The sequence below is a fragment of the Gymnodraco acuticeps genome, unplaced genomic scaffold (genome assembly GCF_902827175.1).
Source record: "Gymnodraco acuticeps unplaced genomic scaffold, fGymAcu1.1, whole genome shotgun sequence".
Classification (NCBI taxonomy): Eukaryota; Metazoa; Chordata; class Actinopteri; order Perciformes; family Bathydraconidae; genus Gymnodraco; species Gymnodraco acuticeps.
Window position 1 is genome coordinate 5,213,698 of NW_022990271.1, and position 23,362 is coordinate 5,237,059.

A 23,362-nucleotide genomic window follows, 5' to 3' on the forward strand; every position below is an offset into this window, starting at 1 on the left:
ATTATAATATAAACACCTTTACTCACATATGGAAGAAAACATCCTTATCAATTTACATTAAGTTCAAGACACAAAACTGTGGATGCTATCAATGCTTTGTTTAAGAACAAACCTTCCATCTTGTGAGTTTTTGCGCAGGGAGTCCACTTTGCCCAGATCTCCTGACGACATGGCTTTGTGTTTCTTCTTCTGCTCCTCAGAGCTGGCAGGCTGGAACAACAGCAGGTTGGATAATGAAGCAAAGTAGAACCAAAACTGAAGAAAAGCCTCATGTGTATATTACAATCTAAGCAGCAGTCTTAGCCAGTAGATGGCAGCATCACATCACTGCTTCACCAGCTAGACTCAACATTTACCAGATCTCTTTTTTAGTAGCATTTGAAGCAAATGCTTTTTATCGTAATCATGAAAATGCAAATCAATACTACATTTGAAATATATGTAAACATATGAATGAAACCTATGACACAGGAACAAATAATTTGTTCTCAGCAGAAGAGCTGTTAAAAGACAAAAGAAGAGTTTGTTAGGTGATGAAGAAAGTCAAGAGTGAATGATGACTTATTCCAAGGATTCCCAAGGTCTGACCTATGACGGATGCTACTTGTTAACAGAGGAAATATAACCAAGTGGCATGCAAACATTCTTGATTAAACGGAAAGAATAAATCAAGGGGAAAAGTCAGTGTTGCAGCTGTGAGAGAAAGAGAGGCCACATCATGTTGGAGAAGAAAACATGTTTAAAGGGTTAGTTTTGACGAGAAAACACTTCAAATGTATTCAAATTAATTTCAAATGTAATCAAACACTGTTGTTAATGAGTTCTGGAAGGGTTGTCAAACCAATAAACGATTGGATTTTTGTTTGTTTGACCTCCTCGACTAAATGTCTTTAAAAACCAACATTTATTTTTGTATCATAAATAAAATTCATGCATTTTCTCGCATTTTTCAAAGTCTTTATGTTTTATTATGAAACTATTTCAAAATGTCTTTGAAATAGTTTTGAAATACATTTGAAATGTCTTCACTCTTATGGTAAAGGTTAGTTTTAGAAATAGAAGTAGTTAGTACAGCTTTATATTGACGAGGGGGTTAGAAAAGTTAAAGAGGAGTCAGCTTTAAGGACGCATACAGCGTCACTGCTGGGCTTGTTGTGCGCCTGTTACCATGTCTGAGTCACTGAAACAGGGCTCTCTTAAGCCCGCCTCCGGGGAGCTCGGATTGGAGAGGGGAAGAGAGTGATGACGGGGGGTGTCATCCTCGTCTGAATCGTCTCCAACTGAGACGATGGGGACGCGGGTGAGGAAGTCGGAACGGGTCCGTGCCATTCGGACTTTCTTTTTTTGGCCTGCTCTGCCAACCTGGAGTTTCATCAGGAGTGATAACAGCATGTTTAAAAGGGGTCTTCAATAACCTGCAGAAGAGCTTCAGTGCATTTTGTTCTTCATAAAGGTCACCTGTGTCCATTTTAGTGTCGGATTAAGAGCTTCATTCACAACACAAAAGACACTCCTGCAAACACATGTTATTTGTTTGTTTTCTACAGAGTAAAACAAGAGAGGTTGCTTACATCTCGCACTTTTGCTCCTTTGGAGGGCTTGGGGACTGGTGAGGGTCCTTCTCCGGGAATCACTGCAGGTGCTACTTTAGGGACAGCATCACGGTCAAACCTGGCGGATAAAAAGAGGATGTTATTAACAATGCATCTATGGGTTATTTTCAGCTCCTATATCTCAGTATCCCTGCGTCAAATCTATATTGCAGGGCCGCGCATGCAACAGTGCGTTTGTCTAAATTCTTCACTTACTGTCATAACCGTTTTAGTCTTTCTATGTATTAACTGTTTTTTGGAGTAATCTGTTTTGTTAAACTTGTTTTATAAACCCCTTGTTAATGTATTATGTATATTTGCTTGTTTAAGGTTATTTTAGCCATGCTTGTGTGTTTTTTTTCTTTTGGGTCTTCCTCTTAGCAATTCATTGGTATTTATTTCAAGTTACCAATGTTCTTAATTCATTTTGTTCTTACTTTGTTTATTTTGTAACAAATTCCAAGGCATTTACCATTTGTGTAATATCTTGAATTCTGATTGGAAAATAACTAGATAGCTGAAAAAACATCCTAAGTGCAAGCAAGGAAAGTGCAATGCTTTACTTCATGACTCACTTTGTAAAGGTCACTTTGTCCTTTGGAGAGAAGAAGATGTTCGGTTTGTCCGTCATATTAACTTTAGCGCCTTGATTGATTGGAGGCTTCTTGAGTGCAGTCTTCGCTCTGGTTCCTCCTCCTCCATCTTTAGACTCCAGGGTGAGTTTAGGTGCCCACCCTTCAGCAACAGGCCTGTTCTCCCTGCGTTTGTCTCTGGAAACAGAGGCAGGTGGAGGGGGCAGCTGAGGGCGAGGGGCAATGTTCTGCAGGTTTACAACCGGGTGAGAGGGCACTGATGGGGCGCTGGAGACTGAGCGTGTTCTGACATTAGGAGCTAACCCTGCTGTCTTCTCGATCAGCAGGGAGCTGGGTCTAATGGGCTTCACTGAGGTCGCATCTCCACCAACATCTGCTCCGCCCTGTCGACTCTGCTGGATCTTATGCAGAGCTTCCCCTCTCTGTTTCTCAAACATGTCTCTCTCATACTGAGCGAAGAAAAGACGCTGCTGCTCCAGAGCTTCTTTCTGCTGCCTGATCTGCTCCATCATCTCCTTCTCATTCTGCTGCCGCTGATTCCGCTGCCTCACCTCCTTCTCCTCGTTCAGTCGCACTAGCTTCTCTATGATGGCCTGGTCAGCTCGAGGGACAGGGGTGGGGTCTGATTTTTCCCCCGTCTGGGCTGCAGAATCTCGAACCTCCACAAGGGGACGGACAATATCACTCAGCTCTTGGCTTATCGGGGTTTCTTTCTGCATGCTGATAACCACCACCACTGGTCGACGCGATGACTCCCGCCTCTCTTTAAAAGGCCTGGTAACAGTGGTGGTGGAGACAACCTCTGTTTTTGGTTTGGGCTCTTCAGCAGGACGACGGGACACGACTGTGCTGCCCTCACTAGCAGGGACGTAAAAGGTAGGGAGGTAGTTCTTGAGTTTGGGCGGATGTGTGGGAGCAGAGGGGGCAGGTAGATCCATGTTGGTCTTGCTTCCTGGATGCACAACAGCATCAGAAACCTCAGTCCTGTGGGGTTCAACTGGCATTCGGCTTGATGAAACAATATCCATATTAAATTCAGGTACAGGAGCTACTGGGAGAACAGGGGAGCAGAGGTCCTCGCTGTCTGTGATCTCTTCTACAGCCTTGGGTGGCTCGTCCTCCATGCTGAGAAGCTCGAAGCTGCCTTTGGAGCTCTGGCTGTCGGGCGTGCCTTGCGGGGAGCGAAGAGGCGGGGTCGCAGGAGGCACCAGTTCCAGGGACCAGCGTCGCTCCTCCGAGGGAGACGAGGCCCCCCCGCTGGTCGCCCGGACCTTCAGGAGCTCAAGGCTGAACTTGGCCTGCTCCAACTCTCTCATCCGCCGGCTCTCCCTCTTGGCCCGAGTGGTTTTCTGGCTGGGCTCGTCTATAGTTCTGGACCTCTCTCGCACCACCACAGTCGAGGTCTGCATCGAGTCCGGTGCTTCAGTTTGCACTTTAGAGGGACTCCCGCTGGTCCCAGAATGTTCTCGTCCTTCTTCTTCCTCTTTCACTGCGCCCTCATGGCTGTTGAGGACCTGCAGGCTCCTTTCTCGCTGCTCGTAGGAGCGATCCTCCCACGTGCTGAGGTCCAAACCCGTGATCCTCTCTGGGGAGTCCTCCTCTTCCTCTTGTGAGGGACTCACCTGGCCATTCTGTAGTTGAAGCAGCTTCTCCTGCTGCTCCTTCTTCTCCCTCAGCCTCTCCTCTCTCAGTTTTCTGAAGCTGTGAATCAAGAAGGCATGGTTACAAGTCTAGCTAATGCCAATGTACTTCTACGAACTACAAACTACTTTATTTTTCACAATTAACGTATTGTTAACTAATTATTACTACTGTACCTACAAACTCAGGGTCTGCCTCAAAGCAGCTCAGCTGATTGTAGAGCTGCTTTGAGGTTGCTTGCGTAATGGCATGCTCTTACGAAGCCTGATCTATAAGCGCATTGAACAATGACCAAACACACTGCAGGAGCTCTGTGCAAAGATTATCTGGCTTTTCACAAGCTTGGGCGAAAATCATGCAGTCACCTACCCTAAGAAGTATTTTCAGAGTTAAAGAAAATACATTTTTTAAACGTTTGCATATTCGAGACAACCATGAGGAAAATGTTATCAAGTATAAATATTGTGAGTATGGGTTATTTTGCTCCCATTAAAAAATGTTTGCAGAAAAGTGGAAAAACACATCCAACATACATGCATATAGGTGTCATATACTGTATACCTGTAGTCTTTCCTCTTATACAAAAGTAAACTATAACTCACTTTTGTATAAAAGAAAATAACTGGTCCTACTCTCTGGAGAAGTTATTTTACTCTCCAAGTTATTTGACTCTTTCCAAGTTATTTCCATCTCTGGATACGTTATTTTAGTCGCTGGTTAAGTTATTTTATGGTGTTGTTTACCTCTGCCTGGCGAGGAAGCCTCTGCTTAGCGCCTGTAGCTGCTCCACAGCTGCGTACAGACGCAGATAGGCGTCTCTGGCCTGATGACAGCGCCAGGCCGTCTGGATCACCAGGGCGGCGGTGCAGCGCCGGGACAGCCATAACCTCCAGGCCCTCTGCAGCACCACAGCTGCTTCCCTCCACAGCCTGAACCTCTGACGCTCCCTGTAACCTCGCCAGTTCGTCTGCAGACACAGAGCTGCCCCCTCCTGGACGCTAGGGTCATAATCCTCCTCCTCCTCCTCTTCTATAGGCCGGTACAGATGCCACCATTTCTGTAAAGGGATGATGGCAATGATTTATTATTATTTTATTGATACTAGGATGTCTTTTTAAGTTTAATCAGAAGGCATAGAAATATAAAATATTTACTGAAAATATATACATTTCCTTTTTTCCCTTGATTTCAACTTTGTTCAGATCTGACTTTTACACAAATGAAACGTCTCTTAGTTTTAGATTAGATCCAACAATATGTTTTAATCTCATCAAAACAAGAATCATGAATAAACAATTTAATTGTTAGTGCTCAATTTATATAAACTTGGATTCTTAATTTGTACAATATAGTTTTGCAAAACTGTGATAAAATGTCGTTCTTTTTTAATTTTAATTCCACTGAAAGTTGATAAGGATAATATAAAAAAACAAAAAAAAAAACTTTCAGGAAAACCAAAAAACAATAAGAAGTCATTTAAATAACAAAGAAAGATTCAAATGGGTTTGATGTAGAGTGGTGATGATGAAGTGTACCTGGATGCAGATCGCTGCTGCTCTCATTCTGACAAACTGCTTCCTCTCCAGCCGGGCTCTGAATCTCCGCTGCAGCGTGACGATGCATCTGAGAACTTCAGTGTGGAGCAGGGCTTGCAGCTGCTGACGCTCAGCCTCCCGCAGAAACACCTGAGGGGAGGGACCAGCACGCAGTCAACACAGGGTGATACCTTTATACACTCAGTCTATGGGTGACACATTTAATGAAGAACGGGGTTATCTGATTACGCACAAAGAAATATACTCAAACTCTTTAAAACCACACAAACCACAGACATCCCTGGCTTGACAAAGAGTCACAAGTATGTCAGGTATGATCCTCTAATTATATAAACAGCATTTCAGAGGCATGGACCGCTCCATCATGACTCATTCATACTTTGGACCTCTACCATACCAAATATGGGTCTTCATTATATCCTTTTTCCAGAGGGAAGAGGCCTTCGGTAAGGACGTTGTCTCCAACTTTGACCATTCCCTTTGTCTATGACTATTTAAAGTGTATGGAATTGAACCCCCACATTATTTTGAGTAATTCTGGGTATTCAAGCAGAATTTTTCAATTTCCTCACTGCCTCAACATGCAATAAAACATTTCATAAAACACATAACAACATGCAATATAATGAGCCAACACATTTATTTCTCCAATGTCACCAAACAATGACGTAACCTCTAAACCACTGTTTTGCTCTACCGTTCAATTTTACTGGACTATATATTATTTAAATGATTGAACCGGACCCTGAGTTATCTGTTTATTTCCTGCGGATGTAGAAGAACTAAAACATTTCTTTCAGTATTGGTCTGATGTTTTCAGATTAGCTTGTTCCAAACTCAGACTGTGTGAAATATAAACGTAACTTCTGAGAGCAAAACATAGCTACACTGTGTAAAATCATTTATAATGACAAACACATTTAAGGTGTTTTTTCACAGTAGGGCAGTAGTATGTTTGAATTTTTTTAGACAAGTGCAAAAAAGAAAAAGAAGTAAGTAAATACCATTGTCTTTCCCACTTGGTAGCCATCTGGTTCTAGGTCCTGCTGGTCCAGGCTCTGCTGGATTCCCTCTCTGGTGGCACTGGTGCCCTCTGGGAGCAGCACACAGAAGTGATGGACAAAATCCTACCAACAAAACAAGAACATGTGTTAGTAATAAATGTGGTCATTACCCTACAGTATTTCTGTTCTGAATGTTATGTTTAGGTAATGTGCAAATTATTTCAACAAACTAACACAAATAAAGTGAATAATCTGCAAAAATATCTGTTTTTCTAAAACTGATTCCAGTACAGGATTAGTTGTTGGATGGGGTAACACAATTTGAAATAAAAGAGTTGACCACCCCGCAGAAACTGAAGCGGCCTCCTGCAGCATCTTCGAGCAAAATAAAAAAAGCTTTTAAGGCACATGTGGTTTCAGGTAAAAGTCCATGCTGTCCATATTTGCAGGGGTTCAAACATCATGGTGTAAATATGCTGAACGCCCACTCTTCAGACCGAGGTCCATTGTCTGAATTCAATACACTCAGGGCTGCAGGGGGTGGTTAGGGAAACTGATGCTGTGTTTATACAATTACAATCATGGGGTGTGTTTCAGAGACCTGAGGACAATGGAGAGCCTCTGTCCTAAAGAGTGGAGAAACAGCAGAGTCCGCCGAAGTGATGCTATGCCCAAGATATTTCTCATTAGTGCTGACTGCAGCACTAAATATGTTTGGGGGGAATTTCTAATAAATGAAGATGTCTGATACCTAAACCATCATAGTGAGCTCACCAAAAAGTTAAGTCTTCAGAAATAATTAATATTGTATCCATTTTTTATTAGTTTGGAATTTAAGTGGGCCGATTTTTCCAGTGGTTGAAAAAGTACAACAATGCAAAAATATAAATAAAATGCATTTAATGTATAATATCATATTATGTAATTGAAAACACTCTAAATGGCTTGTGACTGATCAATCAATCAATGTTTATTTATATAGCCCAATATCACAAATGTTACATTTGTCTCAGTGGACTTCACAGTTTGTACAGAATATCAGTATGACAATACGACACCCTCTGTCCTTAGACCCTCACATCGTACAAGGAAAAACTTGTACGATGGGCTGTAAGTTATAAGCAATGTTTTACTACTGTAGCTTGTCAAGGTGCTGTTAGTTTCTACTAGCTTGCTATTTCAATAAAGTGTTTCCCAATTTAGGGGTCTGACCCCTTCAAAAAGGTCAAATGATAAATCCTAGGGGTGAGGAGATGATCAATGGGGAAGGAAAAAGCAAAGAAAACAACGTTCTGGTTCACATATCTCCATAACATTGAAATCTTATTGTAAAATGTTACCTTATATTTATCTGTTACCTTGGCTATTGAACAGATATTCCAATAAAACCATCTGAAAAGTTTAAAAGACAAATGTCTCTTTGTTTGAATTGCTTAAAACTCAGAACAAGACATCGCAACTAGACACTTTTAACACGTCAAAAAGGTTGGAAAGTACTGATTTAATTTCAAATAATGCATTACATTTTACAAGATGACACGGTTTTCTGTTAACTCTTGATTGTCAATAATCAGATAATGTTTTGAAGATAAAGGTTTAATTATTTGCACAGAAATGTAGTAAAGATCAAAAATAGTTCACAGACCTTGTATTACCTTGGTAACTAGCACAGTTTTTTGGATGGAATCAAGGTTGTTAAAATGACTCTTACTGTAAGTGAACAATTTTAAATGACTTCAGTTTTACGTGGAAGAAATAAGCTTTGATTTATTAAAGGGACTTCTTAATAAATTAACCCAGTCCCAGTCCCTACAAATCTTGACGTCACAGGATTGGCACAATTGAAAATTCAAAGCCACAACATGGAAACTAACGTAAGAGAAAACTAGAGTGGGAGTGAGCCACTCCCTAAAATGTACTGTCCAAACAACACTCACTTCCAATCAGCTTTAAAACATGATCTGCTTTATAAGTCATACAGTATTCCTCACAGAGTTGACATCATTCTTATGAGAGCCAGCCTGGTTAAGATCTATGCCACCTCATGTCGCAAATCATTTCCTCTCAACATAAAACACAATAATCTGCGGCTCAAACAACGTCAGTGACATGTTTCCCGGAGATGAATTAATCCCTGGCACTAAAACTTGAGGAAACCTGAGTGTCGTTTTCATATTTTGGGCGAGAGCAGTGAGATAGTGCATCAGTGTTGTGGCTTGCACACGCCTGCACCGACCGAGGGGACACGTGAATGTAATCTGCTGCTGAACTCCTTTTACCATTTGGCTTATCGAGTCTCGCTTCCTCGATGATATGATCCTTTGAATTGCTGGATAAAGAATGAAGAGGGTCTGTTGTAACTCAAGAAACTAAAACCATGTAAAGGGGAATTGCATAATGTTAACACATACCGTGAAGGTCATGTTTAGTATACTCAGCCAGTGTAAACTTTTAGATGATGTCTTCTGTGACTCTGGAGGAGCTCTGTCATTTCTGATTTTTTTTGTTTTTAATGCTGGGCTCGGAGAAACCTTTTTTTAATAAAAATCTGCCTTGCAACTGCAGCGGTGTACATTTGGATATTAAGGGAACAACAAGCTGCCTTTTATTTTGCTTACTTCTGTTATACATTTCTTTGTCTTTTTCTTTTTTCTCATAATAAACTTATTTATTATCTTTTATTATATATATATGTATTAGCTGATTAAGAGCAAGGTGGTCTTTTAACTACTTTGGATTCTGTGTTGGGAAGTTATATTTAACAAAGCACAATATTAATAAACCATTTGCAATATCTTAATCTTTCATAGTCAAAAGTACATTACTTAATCGAAAATGATATAAGTGACAGTTCCAAAATATAGACTGTGATATTTAAAGAGTATCTACATGGTGTGAATGTCTGTGTGTGTTACCTTGAAGCTGTACTTGATGTTGTAGCCCGACTGGCGGATGCGCACAGTCTCCAGCATACCTGTGTATCGCAGCTGCCTCAGCACCAGGTTATCATTAAACCTCAAGGGCAGCTGAGAAAAAGAAAAAAAAAGGTTATCGAGGAGAGGAAAGGGAAAATGACAGAAAAGGAAAAGTGTCAGGTGGCAGAGGTTACAGAGGAGCAGAGGGGGAAATGATAAACAGCTTTCAAGAAGTTCAAACTTCAAAAGGAAATGAAAAACGCTTTGAAAACTAAACCAAGCTGCTTCAGTCTGGAGTGAGCACACTGTACCTTCTCAGCATTGGAACGGATGCACTTGACAAAATAAGGCTCAGACTGACCCAGAGTCTCCATGAGCTTGTTGAGGGAGACCTGCAGACAGAGACACAAAACAAGTCCGATTTTAAACAAAGCCAGAACATAAAGGCACATGCAGAGGCGGATTGCTTGTGTTGATCCACAGCTGTTTGACAGGAAGAAGCCAAAGTCATGTGGATCTGTCAGCTGTGAATAACTGCTGGTGAGAGAAACACTTTTCTGCAAGATTAAAGTCTTTGACAGGGAAAAGAAAGAAACATATGTGTAATATTTCCATGTGCATGTGTGTAAACAAATGCACATGTGTGTGATAATTCAGGGGCAGGAGGAATTCAGTCTCCTCCTCTTCCTCCACCTCCTCCTCCATGGGAGATTAAAGCAATCAGGGCAACACAGGATGTGGGAAGTGAAGTCATCCACACACTGGGGCCTCAGCACTCCTCTCTACTGTACCTCCAACAGCCAGAACACAGAGTTCATGTTCAAAGAAATCAGGATAAAAATAAACCGTTTTCAGTTGTTGAGTGTTATTCTAAGCTGGTTTGTATTACAGACTGCATACAAGAGATATTTTTGACCTAAAGACAACCGAGTCATTCTGTATGTTAACAGTAGTTGTCAGTGTCATTAATCTCACTTTTGAGTGTATGAAAAAAGAAAAACCTGCTGTGAAATGCAAAAACAAAGAGTAGAGCATCTACATTTAACAGTTTAAAATGGTAGGGATTAGTTCATTCTTGTTTTCTTAATCCTCAACTCCTGTTAATTTAACACTAATGAAACACATTTCAAAAGAGTGTGGTTACTCCCTCACAAATCCTCCCCAAGTATTTTTCATGAGACATTTATTTAGCTTTTTGTCTTAAATTCCCAGACATGAAATCATACATATTAGACTTGTGTATGTGTGTGAAAACGAGGCAATAGACTTCACACACATTATTCACAAATACAAGGATAAGACAGCGGAGGGCTGGGGGGGGAGCCAGAGAATTGGAGGGATGTTTTCAGCCACAGCCAGTTGGAACAGGACACACCTTGTTTTCATCATAGTCACAGCTTTTATCCTCTCTGCAGCTCAGGCTAATCGTGTTATTTGTATGGTGAGAGCACTGAATGGCGAATCATTGAGCATTGCAGTGTGCTACTGGCTGTGTGTGTGTGTGTGTGTGTGTGTGTGTGTGTGTGTGTGTGTGTGTGTGTGTGTGTGTGTGTGTGTGTGTGTGTGTGTGTGTGTGTGTGTGTCTGACCTGGAACTGAGCGCTGATACTGGGTGGTTTCTTCTTCTTGTGGAGGTGCAGCAGCGACTTGGTGATGCGGTCGTGAAGCGTCAGGTTGCTCAGGTACTTCAGTGACCTGACGTTCAGTAAATGCTGCAGATGTGACGAATAGTCAGTTAAACATGTTGATCATTAATTACTTTGTTAGAATCCATAAAAAAATGATCTGGACTGTACCTTGGGAAGAACTGGCTTGGATTTGTAGTTTTTGTTCCTCCTTTCAGTAAAAAACAAGGAAAAGAAAAGTTAGTTCAGGAGTCAAATCTATTTTGAGTATTAGAGCAACCATTTGCCTCTTTGTGTTCTTCAACAGGTGAGAAGGGAATATGTTTTAACTGTCAAGTAAAAGCACCAGACATTCCTCTCAAGTGGGTCATATTCCTGTCAATACAACTTTATTCATCCCTGTGGGGAAATCTGCACGCACTTGCTTCCCTCCGGAGGGAGATCAGAGGTCAGGGTCAGCTGCAGAGCAGCACCCTTGGAGCTGGTAGGAATGTAGATGACTAAAGGACACAAGGCAGGACAGATGTTTTCTGACACTGAGTTTGAACTCAAGTCTTTCAGTTTTTAAAGGTATGTGTCGAGGCCAAACTGCTGATCATCATAACCAGTACATACCAGTAGAAACACTGATGCAGGGGTAGACATTAAGGGTAAAATTGAGGGCCAGTGGAATGTTATTATCACTGGCCCCACCATTGTAACCACTGGCCCGGAGCATTCGTCCAAAAAATCGACAAATAATGAAGAAAATTAACACATTTGTTGCAATAGTCATTTATCCACTAACTACATTACTACAACATTTGAATGATCAGTTCTTCCCCATTTTCCTCAATTGTTCATATTTGGTTTATTAAAATAATTATATTGTGGTCATTGTTAAAAAATGTCTGCTATTATTATGAGTATTATTATTTGTATAATGCGCTTTCTGCCTTCCTGTCATTAGGAGTTAGAAATGTAATGGCTATGTAATAGATTAGATTAGAACCTTCATTATCCTAAACTGCTGGGACATTTCCCTATAACCAATACCTTTATATGTTCTACTCTTCACTTACTTGTCACTCAGCATAGGTCGGCATTGATGTACAGAGCCAACAAAAGACCTTGTTTATATTGGCATCATATAGAAGCCAACTCCATCGATCAAGCCATGTGTGGCTGAAACTTTCTCTCCCTCTTCTTCTCATGCTCCCTGTCACTCTCCTTTAACTCCTCCGGTGACTTTCTTTTATTTGAAGATTGTTTTTTGACCAGCGCTTGGCCGGTTACCGTTGGTATTAAAAACATTTTGGCGAATGGTTAGGTGGCGAGAAAGTCTGTAGGGAACGAGTGCGCTCCCACACAGGAGCCTGCTCGCACTGCGCTCTGCAGCAAACAGCTGTTTGCTTTTCACCCAACAACGACAACCGCCTCACAAAACGCTATGTTGTAGCATTAATAAACTAAACAATTTAACAAAATTGCTAGTAAACACCAATACCACAGGACAATCTTTTTTTTTTCAAGCAATATTTTTGCCCGAGCGGTTAAGTGGAAAGTACGTTATGCTGGCCCGGGGTGTCTAAATAGTGCTTCCGGGCCAGTGGGCCATTTATAATGTCGAGCCCTGTGATGCTACAATTCTTTAGCATATCACAATCACAAAGAAAGTACAAAAAACGACATTAAGTACTGTCTCATTCAGAAAGAAGTTACTGACATGAGGATGTCGTGGGCTCTCTCAAGGAGTTTGCTACTGGCAGAGTTGACAAAGATGCCGTCTTCTTCTGTGGTGGAGCTGCTGGAGGAAAGGCATCGGAGTCGACCGACGCGCCCGTTCCAGCCAAGGCCCGGAGAACTCCTGTAGACAAAACAATAACACACAGATCAATTAAAGTGATTCATTTATGAAAATTGACTTAATACATTATGTATAGTCACTTTTACAAGACACCTTTGAAGCAAACTCTTGATAGGTATGATTTGATAGATGCAAGGATAATAAAAATATGGTTGTGGACACTTTTATTACAAATATATTTCTTTTATGAATTATTTTCAACCTTTATACCTTAAACTAAACAGTTAGTACTCTGGGTCATAATACATTTCTCACCTCTATTATGACATATTTTAAAAAGCATCAACAGTGTCTTGTCTTTTGTCTCTGTGAGGGAATTATTTTTCCATGCAGGAACAAATCTCTCCAGCAGGGGCAGTAACCTCTGTGTATTTCATCTCACAAGTGATTCAACTAAGTTTACTGAAGCCTCAAAGGGTTTAAACCTCAGCCTCAAGGTGAAACCTAACCACCCTCCCATAAGGCAAACAAAAACATGTGCGGTCAGATCATGGTTAAAACCATTAACCAGTTTTAGCCCACAGGAGTGGACGGAGCAGAAAAGGCAACTGAGGTACCAACAATATCCACCATTATTGACATAATTCCCAGTGTACAGTAGTTGTGGCAGTAGCAACCTATCATTAATTCAGCTCCACTGAAGCACTTTGATTCCAGTATTATAATTTATGAGTGTACAAGAATGCCTCCTGATGAGTTGCAAGCCGCAAACTATGACACATAGACAACAGTAGCGAGATGTGTTAACTTCTACTCTGTTATTAGCAGGGGGTTGAATCATTCCCACGGAGAAAACAAGGTGGCACACGAGCCAGTGGGAAGGTTCTTAATGGCTAATGAAACTGAAAGTCTCTACAAAAACAGACCCACAGCTTTTTAGTGCAGGGACAGCAGTTTGATTTGGAAACCATTTTACACAGCTGAATTATGAAAATATGCTTTTAAAAAACATAGATTATGCTTGTTCCTCTTCAGTGTTGCTGTTGAAATAAACCACAGATCGTTGTGCTCATGTTTCAAGCTTCTTCTGTGCACAAGAAGCATAATGCTTTGGTCAAATATGTTGTGTTTTGAATTTGAAATACATAATGTAGACATGCTGCAAATAGAAACCAGGTGTCTGTGGAGACATAAAAACACAGCACAAATGTGTGACTGGCTTCTTCATTAGTTTTCTCTCTATGGAGGCTGTACACTTCTCCACTGTACTCATCACAGTCCGGGGTAATTCTTCCAAGAGTCCCAGAGGAGTCTTAAAGATCTATATGATTTATACTACTAGCCTGCATTACATTTAAAATACTACATATTACAGCGGAAGATCCACAAAGCTCAAATATGTAAGTGTAAATAAAAGTTGTTGGATTTAGTATATTGGTTTTTGGATTTATACTCCATCTTTATATAGTCTTCTGCAAGTATTTAAGGGCTTGTTGTGAATGACCACATCATAAAATAATGTTTGACGTCACGATGTTAGCTAAGGAATAATGACAAATCCTCAGTTTCTATCTGGGCTTCCATATAAAGAAAATTTGTTAGAATTACTCCCCAGTTGATCATCAGTCTCAGTATACGGTAATGCTACAATATGCTTCTTGTAGTGAGTGTTTATCTCCATAGTCTCTTTTAAGAGTCCCATAAAGCATTGCACTGTCCGCTGTCTGTCCAGCAGACAAGCACTCTGCAGGGACTTCATATTTATCGCTCTCTGGGCTCTCCTCTCAGATGCATAGCTCTGACTTTACATCACCGAGGAAGCAGCTGCAAAGGGTTTAGTACTCTCCTATGTAGAGGATGGGTGTGCGAGTGTGAGAAAGAGACATGTAGAGGGGGGGAAAGGATGCAAATCAAATTAAGGAGGTGTGGGGGTTAACAGCCCCAGACTGAGCTCCTGTGTAACAAAAGCTGTCTGTACCAGCCGCTCTGTGCCACCACTGGTGCGCTGTCGCGGGCTGCTAATCCCACTGTCCACAGCTAATTAGAGGAGGTAGTCTACCAGTGGGGAGGTGTGAGAGAAATGCTCGGGTCACAGCACAGTTATCACTCCCTTTTTTTCAAGGCATGCCATGTGTGTCTCAATGCCCAGAGGATGATATACTTACATTATTGATAATACAAAAATATTTAAAGAAGGCTAGTGCAGCTGAAGGGAATCAAAGGGTTTCATATACTTTATTATGCTTATAAGAATCACTTGAGGCCAAGGGGGTGAGGACTGGGAAGATATGAACCATAACGTCACTGGTTTGAGTTCAACTGGGAACCTTTCTCTCCTAATTTCTCCTAATCTGGTTCACAAAACACAAAAGAAAAAAGAACAGAATCTTACCGTGGTGAGTTCTCATTGATGGTGTTGCTTCCTTGAAGGTCTGATAATGGGGTTCGAGGACTCTTTCTGGTCACACCTGATCACGAACAAACGGGTTGGCATTTTGTGAAAAAGCACAAAAACACACACTCACACACAAAGAAAGACTTACACACAAACACAAACACTTACACACAAACACAACAGACATAAAGACACTTAAACCCTTCCCATGTAAATAACCTCTATGTGACACTCCAGTGTTATTCCAGTGAGTGTTATTTGCCTTTTTATAAAAAATGCTGCAGATGATTTCATATTAAAAGATAGTAAAATGCTATGGAAGCTAGTTGGGTCTGGATTGTTTGTTTGCTTAACACATAAGTTATTTAAAAATACCAATATTGAACACACATGTTGTTAAGTAGTCAGCTATCTAATGATGTAAAGCAGGCAGGTGACATTTCAGTTGAACTAAAGAGAATTTAAAAATGTAAAATTGTGAGCCAAATGGGTTTTCAAAAGCTTTTTGTGGCTTTGTTTTGGTGGTGATACGCCTAAGCAATCAATCATAGTGAAGAGATAACAGATATCTACTGTGTATGTTAAACTACCTAAAATAAATATTTTATCTGGTGTGTGAACATTATACCGTGTTCACTTTGATCAGGAGCTGCAGGGTGGCCCAAAACAAGAACACACAAACACATGTGGGTGTAATGAAATGAAATTGTGCAGGAAAAGCGATCTGTGAGAGAAGTGTGTGTCCTGCACCACATGTAAAGCTACCTGTGAGAAAATGTGTGTGTTTTAGACCCCTTAGTCTTTCCACCACCAGTGAACGTGGTATTAGTGAGAGGTGAAGCCTGTTGATTTCAGATGTGTGCTGTGGTGGACAAGCAACTTCACAATTTCTCTGCTAGCCTTTTACTAGCACAGTGTAAGAGACAGATCGGTTGAAGCATGCTAAACAAGAACAACATGCAAGACAAGAACAAATGCATGCAGGTGCATACAGTGAGAGAGGGGGAAGAGGGAAACAGAGGGAGCGGAGGCCAACAAGCATCTAGTCTAATTAAAGAAAATAAGAGTTGCAAATCAAATCACAAAGCAGAAAATAAGACCTGAATTTAAAGTTTTCATATTATTTTGAGCTCTTTTTTCTTGACTTTTGCTCAAGTACGGTGCAGTAAAGTCGATGATGTTGGTCAGCCTTGTCCCTACAGTTTCCCAGGTTATGGTCCAACATTAAAAAGTAAGAAGGAGTTTTTATTGTATTGGCAGCCTTACTGTGCTTCTCCTCTTTGCATCTCTGCAGGATCTCTAAGCTTCTCTGATGCACAGGGTGCTGCAGAAAGCTAAAACTATCCACACTTTTCAAAACTGCACAGGGAGCAGCGTCATCATGCCCTTGGAGAAGCAAAACAAAAGAAAAACAAGAGAAAAAATACACAAGGAAAGAGAAAGGGGGGGGAAGAAAGAGAGAGATGACCGGTTAGACAGCGAAGAAAAAGAGATGCAGTCGTCTACTGAAGAGATACCTGTGCAAGACTTCTGGAGAGGAGATGATGGACATTCACAACTGCAGTTGGCTGCAGCATTAGATGTTTGTCATTGTAGTTCTGTGAGTAGGTTCGTCCCCCAAAGGCACTCCCTTACAATGTCTTCTAGAAGTTTTTTCTGATACTACAATTTAGTCCTTTTCGGCAGTGAGGACTAGCCCATTCTTATTTAAATTGACATAAAAACACTTCAAAACTAATTTGATTTGCAGAAATGTTTCAGAAGACATGTAACGGGTTACCTTGAGTGACTGTTAAAAGGATTTCTAAAAGATAGCTAAGGATGAGCAAAGGATACAAGACTTCTACAGTATGTTCACATAACAACATCTACATGTACAGTGATACTTAAGGAAAGGATCAAGAGGGTGCAAAGTCTGATTCTTTAGACGGCAGTGCTAAAAGAAAATCTAATGGTAATATCTAGAGCCTGGCACGTTTATCCAAGGGAAAAGAAGACATTCATAGGCCGAAGCTCAGAGGGACAAAGAGAAATAAATACATGGCAGCACTATGCACACACACTACAGAACAGTGACTACCGAAACATCACATATCGCTGAGATAAAGCTAACTATAGTTAAAGGGAGAGGACTAAACCAAGTCTGCATGGCATGTGAGTAGAGAGTACTGTGCTTCTGAAAACTAAAACATAATCAGTACTGTCATTTCATGCTGTTGATTGGATCAAATGTGCTTGTAGCAAGAGATGGTAAATAATCCTATAACCATTATTCTCTTTTAGTAGTTTGATAGTTCACCGTTGTTCTTGTTGTACTAGAAAGTCATAGATGCCCATATGCCATTCACTAAAGTCAATGTCGTTTCCCTTTTCGTCGATTCTTTAGTGCTGCTTTGACAAAGTGAGCATATATTTTCATCATTTATTCTAATAAAGATTGCTGAAAGATGCAAAAAAAAAATGTTTAAAGACATTTGTTGATGACAGATAGATAGATAGATATACAACATTTCTTTGACGTTTGAAGCTCAGATGAGATTTAATATCTCATTTATGGAGGGAATGCTGCCTCGCCGCTTTAATGTGCATATAAGTGGAGTTTTGCTAAGTCAGGGAGCTCACCAGGCTTTCTCTGCGTGTGTCTCTTCCCGGCCTCTCTGAAAGCCACCAGGGCCCTGAAGTAGGCTCGGAGTACCGCCCAGCGGAAAGTGGCTGAGGGTTCGATGCCCATCAGCCCGCAGATGAAGGCGTTCTTGCTGCTCTTCAGTAAAGCCACGATGTCTGGACGCATGTGGTCTGTGTTCTTCTCCCTGAAATCCTGTGTGTGGCAGAGGAAAAAAAAAGAACTGTATTATTGGTCTAGTTTTGTGGATCTACATTAGCTTCAGCCATAGCAGTTGCTCACGCCCCCCGAAACAAATGTGTTATTGGTGATATTTGGCTATAACCTTTGACTGGACAAATGGTTAAATTGAAAGATGATCCAATAATTCATCTGGCTATTCAATATTCGAAAAGCATCATAAATTCAGATATATAATGTCATTTTCTCTGATTTAAAACTTATAAATGTAAGAACTCTTTGATTCTCTAATACTGATTGGTATCTGTACACAAAAACCCTAAGCATAACTGTAACTATGTATATATAAAGTCTTTGGATATCTAATTTGTATTAATCCACATACGTACAGAGAAGGATATGTATGTGTTTGACCAGTACTTCAATAGAGCTGAAAAACAGTCAGGTAAGCCTAGAAAAATAGCTTTCCTTATGAAAGCAAGCAGACTGAATACAATCTGGGTCGCGCTATTATAGTCTGTTACGCATATCAATAATATTAAAATGGTGTGAAAAACAAAAGGAAACAAATGATCAGTTTTTTAAATAATAATGACGATGTGTTTGAGAAAAAGTTTTGGCGGCGCTTTCCAATTTCTTCCTGTCTAATCAATGACTCTATTAGGAAGTGTGGGTGACACTGACCTTGACCCCGTACTTGACCTTGCCGGCATAATGTCGGATAATGAAGGCGGGCTCCATGACAGCAGGGAACTCGATGTAGCTGTTCCCCTCATGCTGCCGCTTGAACTTATCCAACAGGGTCTGGTTGGTGGCCTGAGGGAAACTGAAATCAAAGAACAGGAGTGTTTAATTTGAAGTACACTATGTTTTTACATCTTTTTATTTTTTTATTTTATTTTTTTAAAATATGAAAGCATATCCAGAAAGGACTTGCTGGGGAAATCACAATGTTGATGCACCTGCTTTAAAGCTCTTAACTACAGTACGTCATGAATGCTTCAGTATAAATCACTGTAAATGTTCCTCATTTATTGTGGACCCTTGAAACGTGGCAAGTCATCTGATCCGTAACCAGTTTTGACATTTTATCCTGTGACGCCACAGGGTGAGGATTATCACTCTAAACTGATCTTGGTTCAGATTTCCCTTTCATCCTTTAATATAGAGAGCCAGCGATTCTCCAGAAAATCAGCAGCTTACAGGAAGAGGAGCGGGAAAGAAGGAGACACCAGGGTTTTTTGGAGCGGGGTGAAACCTGAGCTATGAAGACAACACAGCCAAAGACTCCTTCCAGCTTTTCCAAGTGGGAGGAATTTGATTCAGTGTCCAAATAAAAAAGAGGGGGGAATACAGAAGGACTTATTGTTTGTAAGAATAGTCACATTAAAGCCAAGGAGCTGACAAGAATAAATGTACTGTTTAGAGGCTTTACGTTTTAGGCTACTCCATCAGTAGATTAGATTTAGCAAACATTCCTTTAACATTATGATAATGTATTTATTTTGTGAATGTTTCAATAATGTGCAGAATAGTTTTTCTACACACACTTTGAGCATGAGCAAGGGGTCAAGCTGATTTGTCACTCGCCTGCATCAGGGTGGAAATAAGTCTAGATTGGTTTGTATGTCCATATTTTGTATTTGGCAAAAAAGTAAAGTAAATGGATTCCAGTATGTTTACCATTTAAGTGCCAGAGTTGATAATCAGGATTTCCTTGTTAATTGCAATTATTTGGCCTGGATAAGCAATGCATGGAAATGACCCATAGCTACTCCATATACCGGTAAGCTATTACGCTAATAAGTTAATAATGCCACCAGTTAAAGACTTAGTATTTAGGCCACTAAATAGGAATTCTGAAACAAGCCTGACTAACATGTTAGCTAATAAGTCAAAAGCCAAGCGGACGTAGAGCATTTCAAGTGTTTGCTTATCTCTATGTTGGTCTGTAGATGCTTAATATTCATATTTTTTGCTAGCCGTTTAGTCTGTCTGCCACATGGTGATGTGCCATTATAATAATATTAATAATACATATTATTTATATAGCGCTTTTCCTGGTGCTCAAAGCGCCAAAACAATGTGCTGAAAGAAGAGGAAAAAGCAGCCGAAGAGAAGAGATTAGTTGACCATTTTCTGCGTGTGTGACACTACAATCTACTCATCCACATTAGACATTTTAAAAAGTGATATGCGGAGAGGAAGAACTACCTAGCTGCAGCTTTCTTTACATGTGCGAAAACGTTTTAGGCCTCAAAATTGTAGTTGTTGTTTTGTTATGTATTTTGAATATATCAAACCAATCAACTGTCACGATTCACGAAGCCCGCCAAGTTTGCTGCCAGAAACGTTTGATGGTTTGACTCAGAGGAACATTAAAAAGAGCTTCCAAAGAAACAAAGCGGTCCAACAGGAAAGCAGCCAGCATGAAGACTCACTTGCACTCTTCGTCCAGGAGGTGGAACAGCGCTGTGGGCTTCTTGCTGATCAGGTTGATGCAGCCTGTGTTGTCGATGTAGTCAATGTTGTGCCAGCTGATGCCCTCTGCCCTGTATTCCTCCTGCAGAAACACAATACACAGAGAGATGCTCAATTTCAGTTATACTGTAATAATAATACTTTGCTTTCAAGCTATGTTAACAGGATGTAAGGACTTTATCTTTGGTTGAATTGTAAAAGTTTTCAGCAACACTTACTGCACAAAAACAATGATATATGCTATATTTATTCATATCTAATGTTAAAGAAGCAAAATTATATATATATATATATCTAACCTAAAACTGAATTTGACTGGACTTTTTAGATGTTTTGTTGCAACTGTATTATTTATATATATATATATATATATATCAGTTTTATGATCTGTTGCAACAAAACATCTAAAAAGTCCAGTCAAATTCAGTTTTAGGTTAGAATTATTGATGCTTGTGGCATCAAAGACTAATAAAATGCTCACTAAAATGTAATAATTAACTTGACATCAAAAGCAGACAAGTGATCCTACAGTATGCAGGACAAGCTGTTTGAAATCTTTTAAACAAAGCAATAATGTTGTTGGTTTGCCCTCTTTCATGTTGTCTTCCTGTGCTATAAAACACTCTTCAGATCTTTTCCTGGGATCTAATTCGGAGCATTTATCATTAATTCCTCCCCATATATTATTATGTTCCTGTCTTCCTGGGAAAGAGATTTAACCATAAAGACCTTAATCCAGGGGAAGTTTAATAAAAAACACTGGAATCTCCTTTTCTCTTCTCTTGTGACTCTACAGTCAGAAGCATGTTAATGACTGTTGCTTACTCCACAACTGTAGACAATAAAGAGGAGAGCGAAGAACAAAGGGAAGATGATCCTCAAACTTCATTATTTGGAAACAAATACATGTGTGTGATATACGGGTAAAGATTTTAGTTCTGGACTTGAATGTAGCAAATGTCTGATTGACTTCCATTACTGGTAGACCTTGTAGAAAAATGTCCGTATTTCACTGAGATTACAACCGTCCAAGATAACCATCCTGTAACACTTCTTCTTTTGCACTGATTTGTAGTTTGTGCTGAGCTATCGCCACTCAAACTATCCAACTCATCCTTATCAACAAAAGTTATATTTAACTGTTTTTAAATACATCCTTCAACGGCAGCAGTTACTCGCTCACTGAAAAGTGCAGCTGGCTGTCCTTTTGGAGACATTACGAAATGCAGGAACTAAAGCGGTTTTGAGAAACAAAACAGTTACGTTTAAACGGTTTATTTAGTGGACAAAAAATAACAATTTGACCTCCAATTCTGTATAAGCATTTAAAGCGGCCATTTATGGAATGATTGCAAAAAGGAATGCGGTCATCTCTTCTTTCCAAAGTTACGTCATCTTAAATGTTTTGATGATTCTTGAAAATGACATTTAATCCAGCACTATACTTGAGTTGTACTATGCATGCAAACTACAAATGTTCCTACATATGTACAATACAACCATATTCTAAAATATTACAACAATGTTCAAATAGCCATTCTGCATAATGAGTATTTACTTTCTTACTTAAAGTTCGTTTTGCTGGTAATACTTTTAATTAGTTTTATTTTTAATTCAGGATCTTACATTTTATTGGAGTATTAAGTAAAGGATCTGTGAACTTGTTCCTCTCCTGGAAATATTGAAAAGTATTTTATTCTTTTACTTTTATAGAGAAGGCTGATATAGTGGTTTCTTTTTCTGCAACGTAAAATATCCTCTTTCATGCATTTTTTGTTTTTATAGAGGAATTAAGAATGACATAAAAACAAGGTTTTAAAAAAAATGCGTCAGTTAATGACACTTTTAACTAATATTGCTTATTCTTTTCTTTATCTGTATCTGTTCACTCACTCAATTAGTAGTTTAATGTCTGGCTGCCAACCAGTTTTCCTTCAGTATAATAAGTAAGTCAAAGCTGTACCACACATGCATCTTTTCATCTTTTCACAATATCAACATCTCAGATCGTGATATTTGACTAATGACAGGTTTTTATTTGTGTGTGTTTTAATAACACACACTGGCTGGAAACTATAAAAGGAACACCTGTGCAATATAATTTCATACAAAAGCTCTGGAATAAACGTTTGTGAAGCTTATAACATCCCATTTGCGTGTCAGATGGCTGCTGACTCGAGGCTTTGGTAATCGCTAAGCTGCGGTTTGTGGGGGTGTTGTATTAAATTGCGTTGTACAGGATACTGTATCCGCCCCCTGGACATGCCTTTAAATCATCTTCCAACAACTACTGTGATTCACTCTTATACTGACTCAACCAACAATAGACTTGTCTCCTGAATGTGCAGATTCAGCTTCTACACAACTTTAGCTCAGATTGTGTTTATATTATTGTTTACAGTTTGTAATAATAGTGTTTTGGTTGAAACAATCACAATGTAAATTATAGCTTATTCCCTCCTAATGCTGTTTTATATGTCTCTGTCAGTCATCACAACTTTCATCAGATGCTTTTTTTTTAAATATATGTTGGGACTTATATATATTGGAAATCTTCCTTCTCACCATTACATTCAGGGTTTCCCACACATAGACTATACTTGGGCGGGCCGCCCAGGTATATTAACGGCCGCCCAAGTATATTTCGCGACCCATTTAGTTTTTTTTTTTTTTTTATAATTTTTTTTTTTAATATATATTTTTTTTATTCGTCCGTGACCACGACGCCATCTGCGATCGATTAACTTGTAGACAATGATCCCTCGCTCCCTTGCTCTGATCTCGCCTCCTTCTGGCCTGTTAAGTGGCCTGCCTCACACAGGGTGACTGGCTGTCCACATGATGTGGCCTGCCGACATGGCCACTGTCATACAGATCATAAATCAAAGCCCTTGATTGGTCTCTGTGTGTAATTCAAGCTCGGGATAACCTCAGCTCAGGTGAGGTAAAGGACTCTCTGAGTGTTTAGATAG

General features: G+C 39.9%; 1 protein-coding gene across 11 annotated transcripts in view; it reads right to left on the reverse strand.

Annotated features, from left to right (window-relative positions):
* The window catches only part of myo9aa (myosin IXAa), a 120,592-nt gene that overhangs the window by 9,156 nt on the left and 88,074 nt on the right, over nt 1-23,362 (reverse strand). For 9 of the 11 annotated variants that reach the window (XM_034221000.1, XM_034220997.1, XM_034221003.1 and 6 more), the window contains 17 exons: nt 20,351-20,472; nt 18,594-18,735; nt 17,729-17,924; nt 16,373-16,492; nt 15,104-15,179; nt 12,631-12,771; nt 11,097-11,136; nt 10,890-11,012; nt 9,613-9,693; nt 9,302-9,412; nt 6,387-6,509; nt 5,362-5,511; nt 4,570-4,883; nt 2,168-3,886; nt 1,572-1,671; nt 1,168-1,362; nt 113-210 (listed from right to left, as the gene is read on the reverse strand). In XM_034221000.1, coding sequence (XP_034076891.1) covers nt 113-210; nt 1,168-1,362; nt 1,572-1,671; nt 2,168-3,886; nt 4,570-4,883; nt 5,362-5,511; nt 6,387-6,509; nt 9,302-9,412; nt 9,613-9,693; nt 10,890-11,012; nt 11,097-11,136; nt 12,631-12,771; nt 15,104-15,179; nt 16,373-16,492; nt 17,729-17,924; nt 18,594-18,735; nt 20,351-20,472 — 3,851 coding nt within the window. The remainder of the gene's footprint in view (nt 1-112; nt 211-1,167; nt 1,363-1,571; nt 1,672-2,167; nt 3,887-4,569; nt 4,884-5,361; nt 5,512-6,386; nt 6,510-9,301; nt 9,413-9,612; nt 9,694-10,889; nt 11,013-11,096; nt 11,137-12,630; nt 12,772-15,103; nt 15,180-16,372; nt 16,493-17,728; nt 17,925-18,593; nt 18,736-20,350; nt 20,473-23,362) is intronic. The other 2 variants (XM_034221004.1, XM_034221005.1) reach the window with 2 other exon arrangements.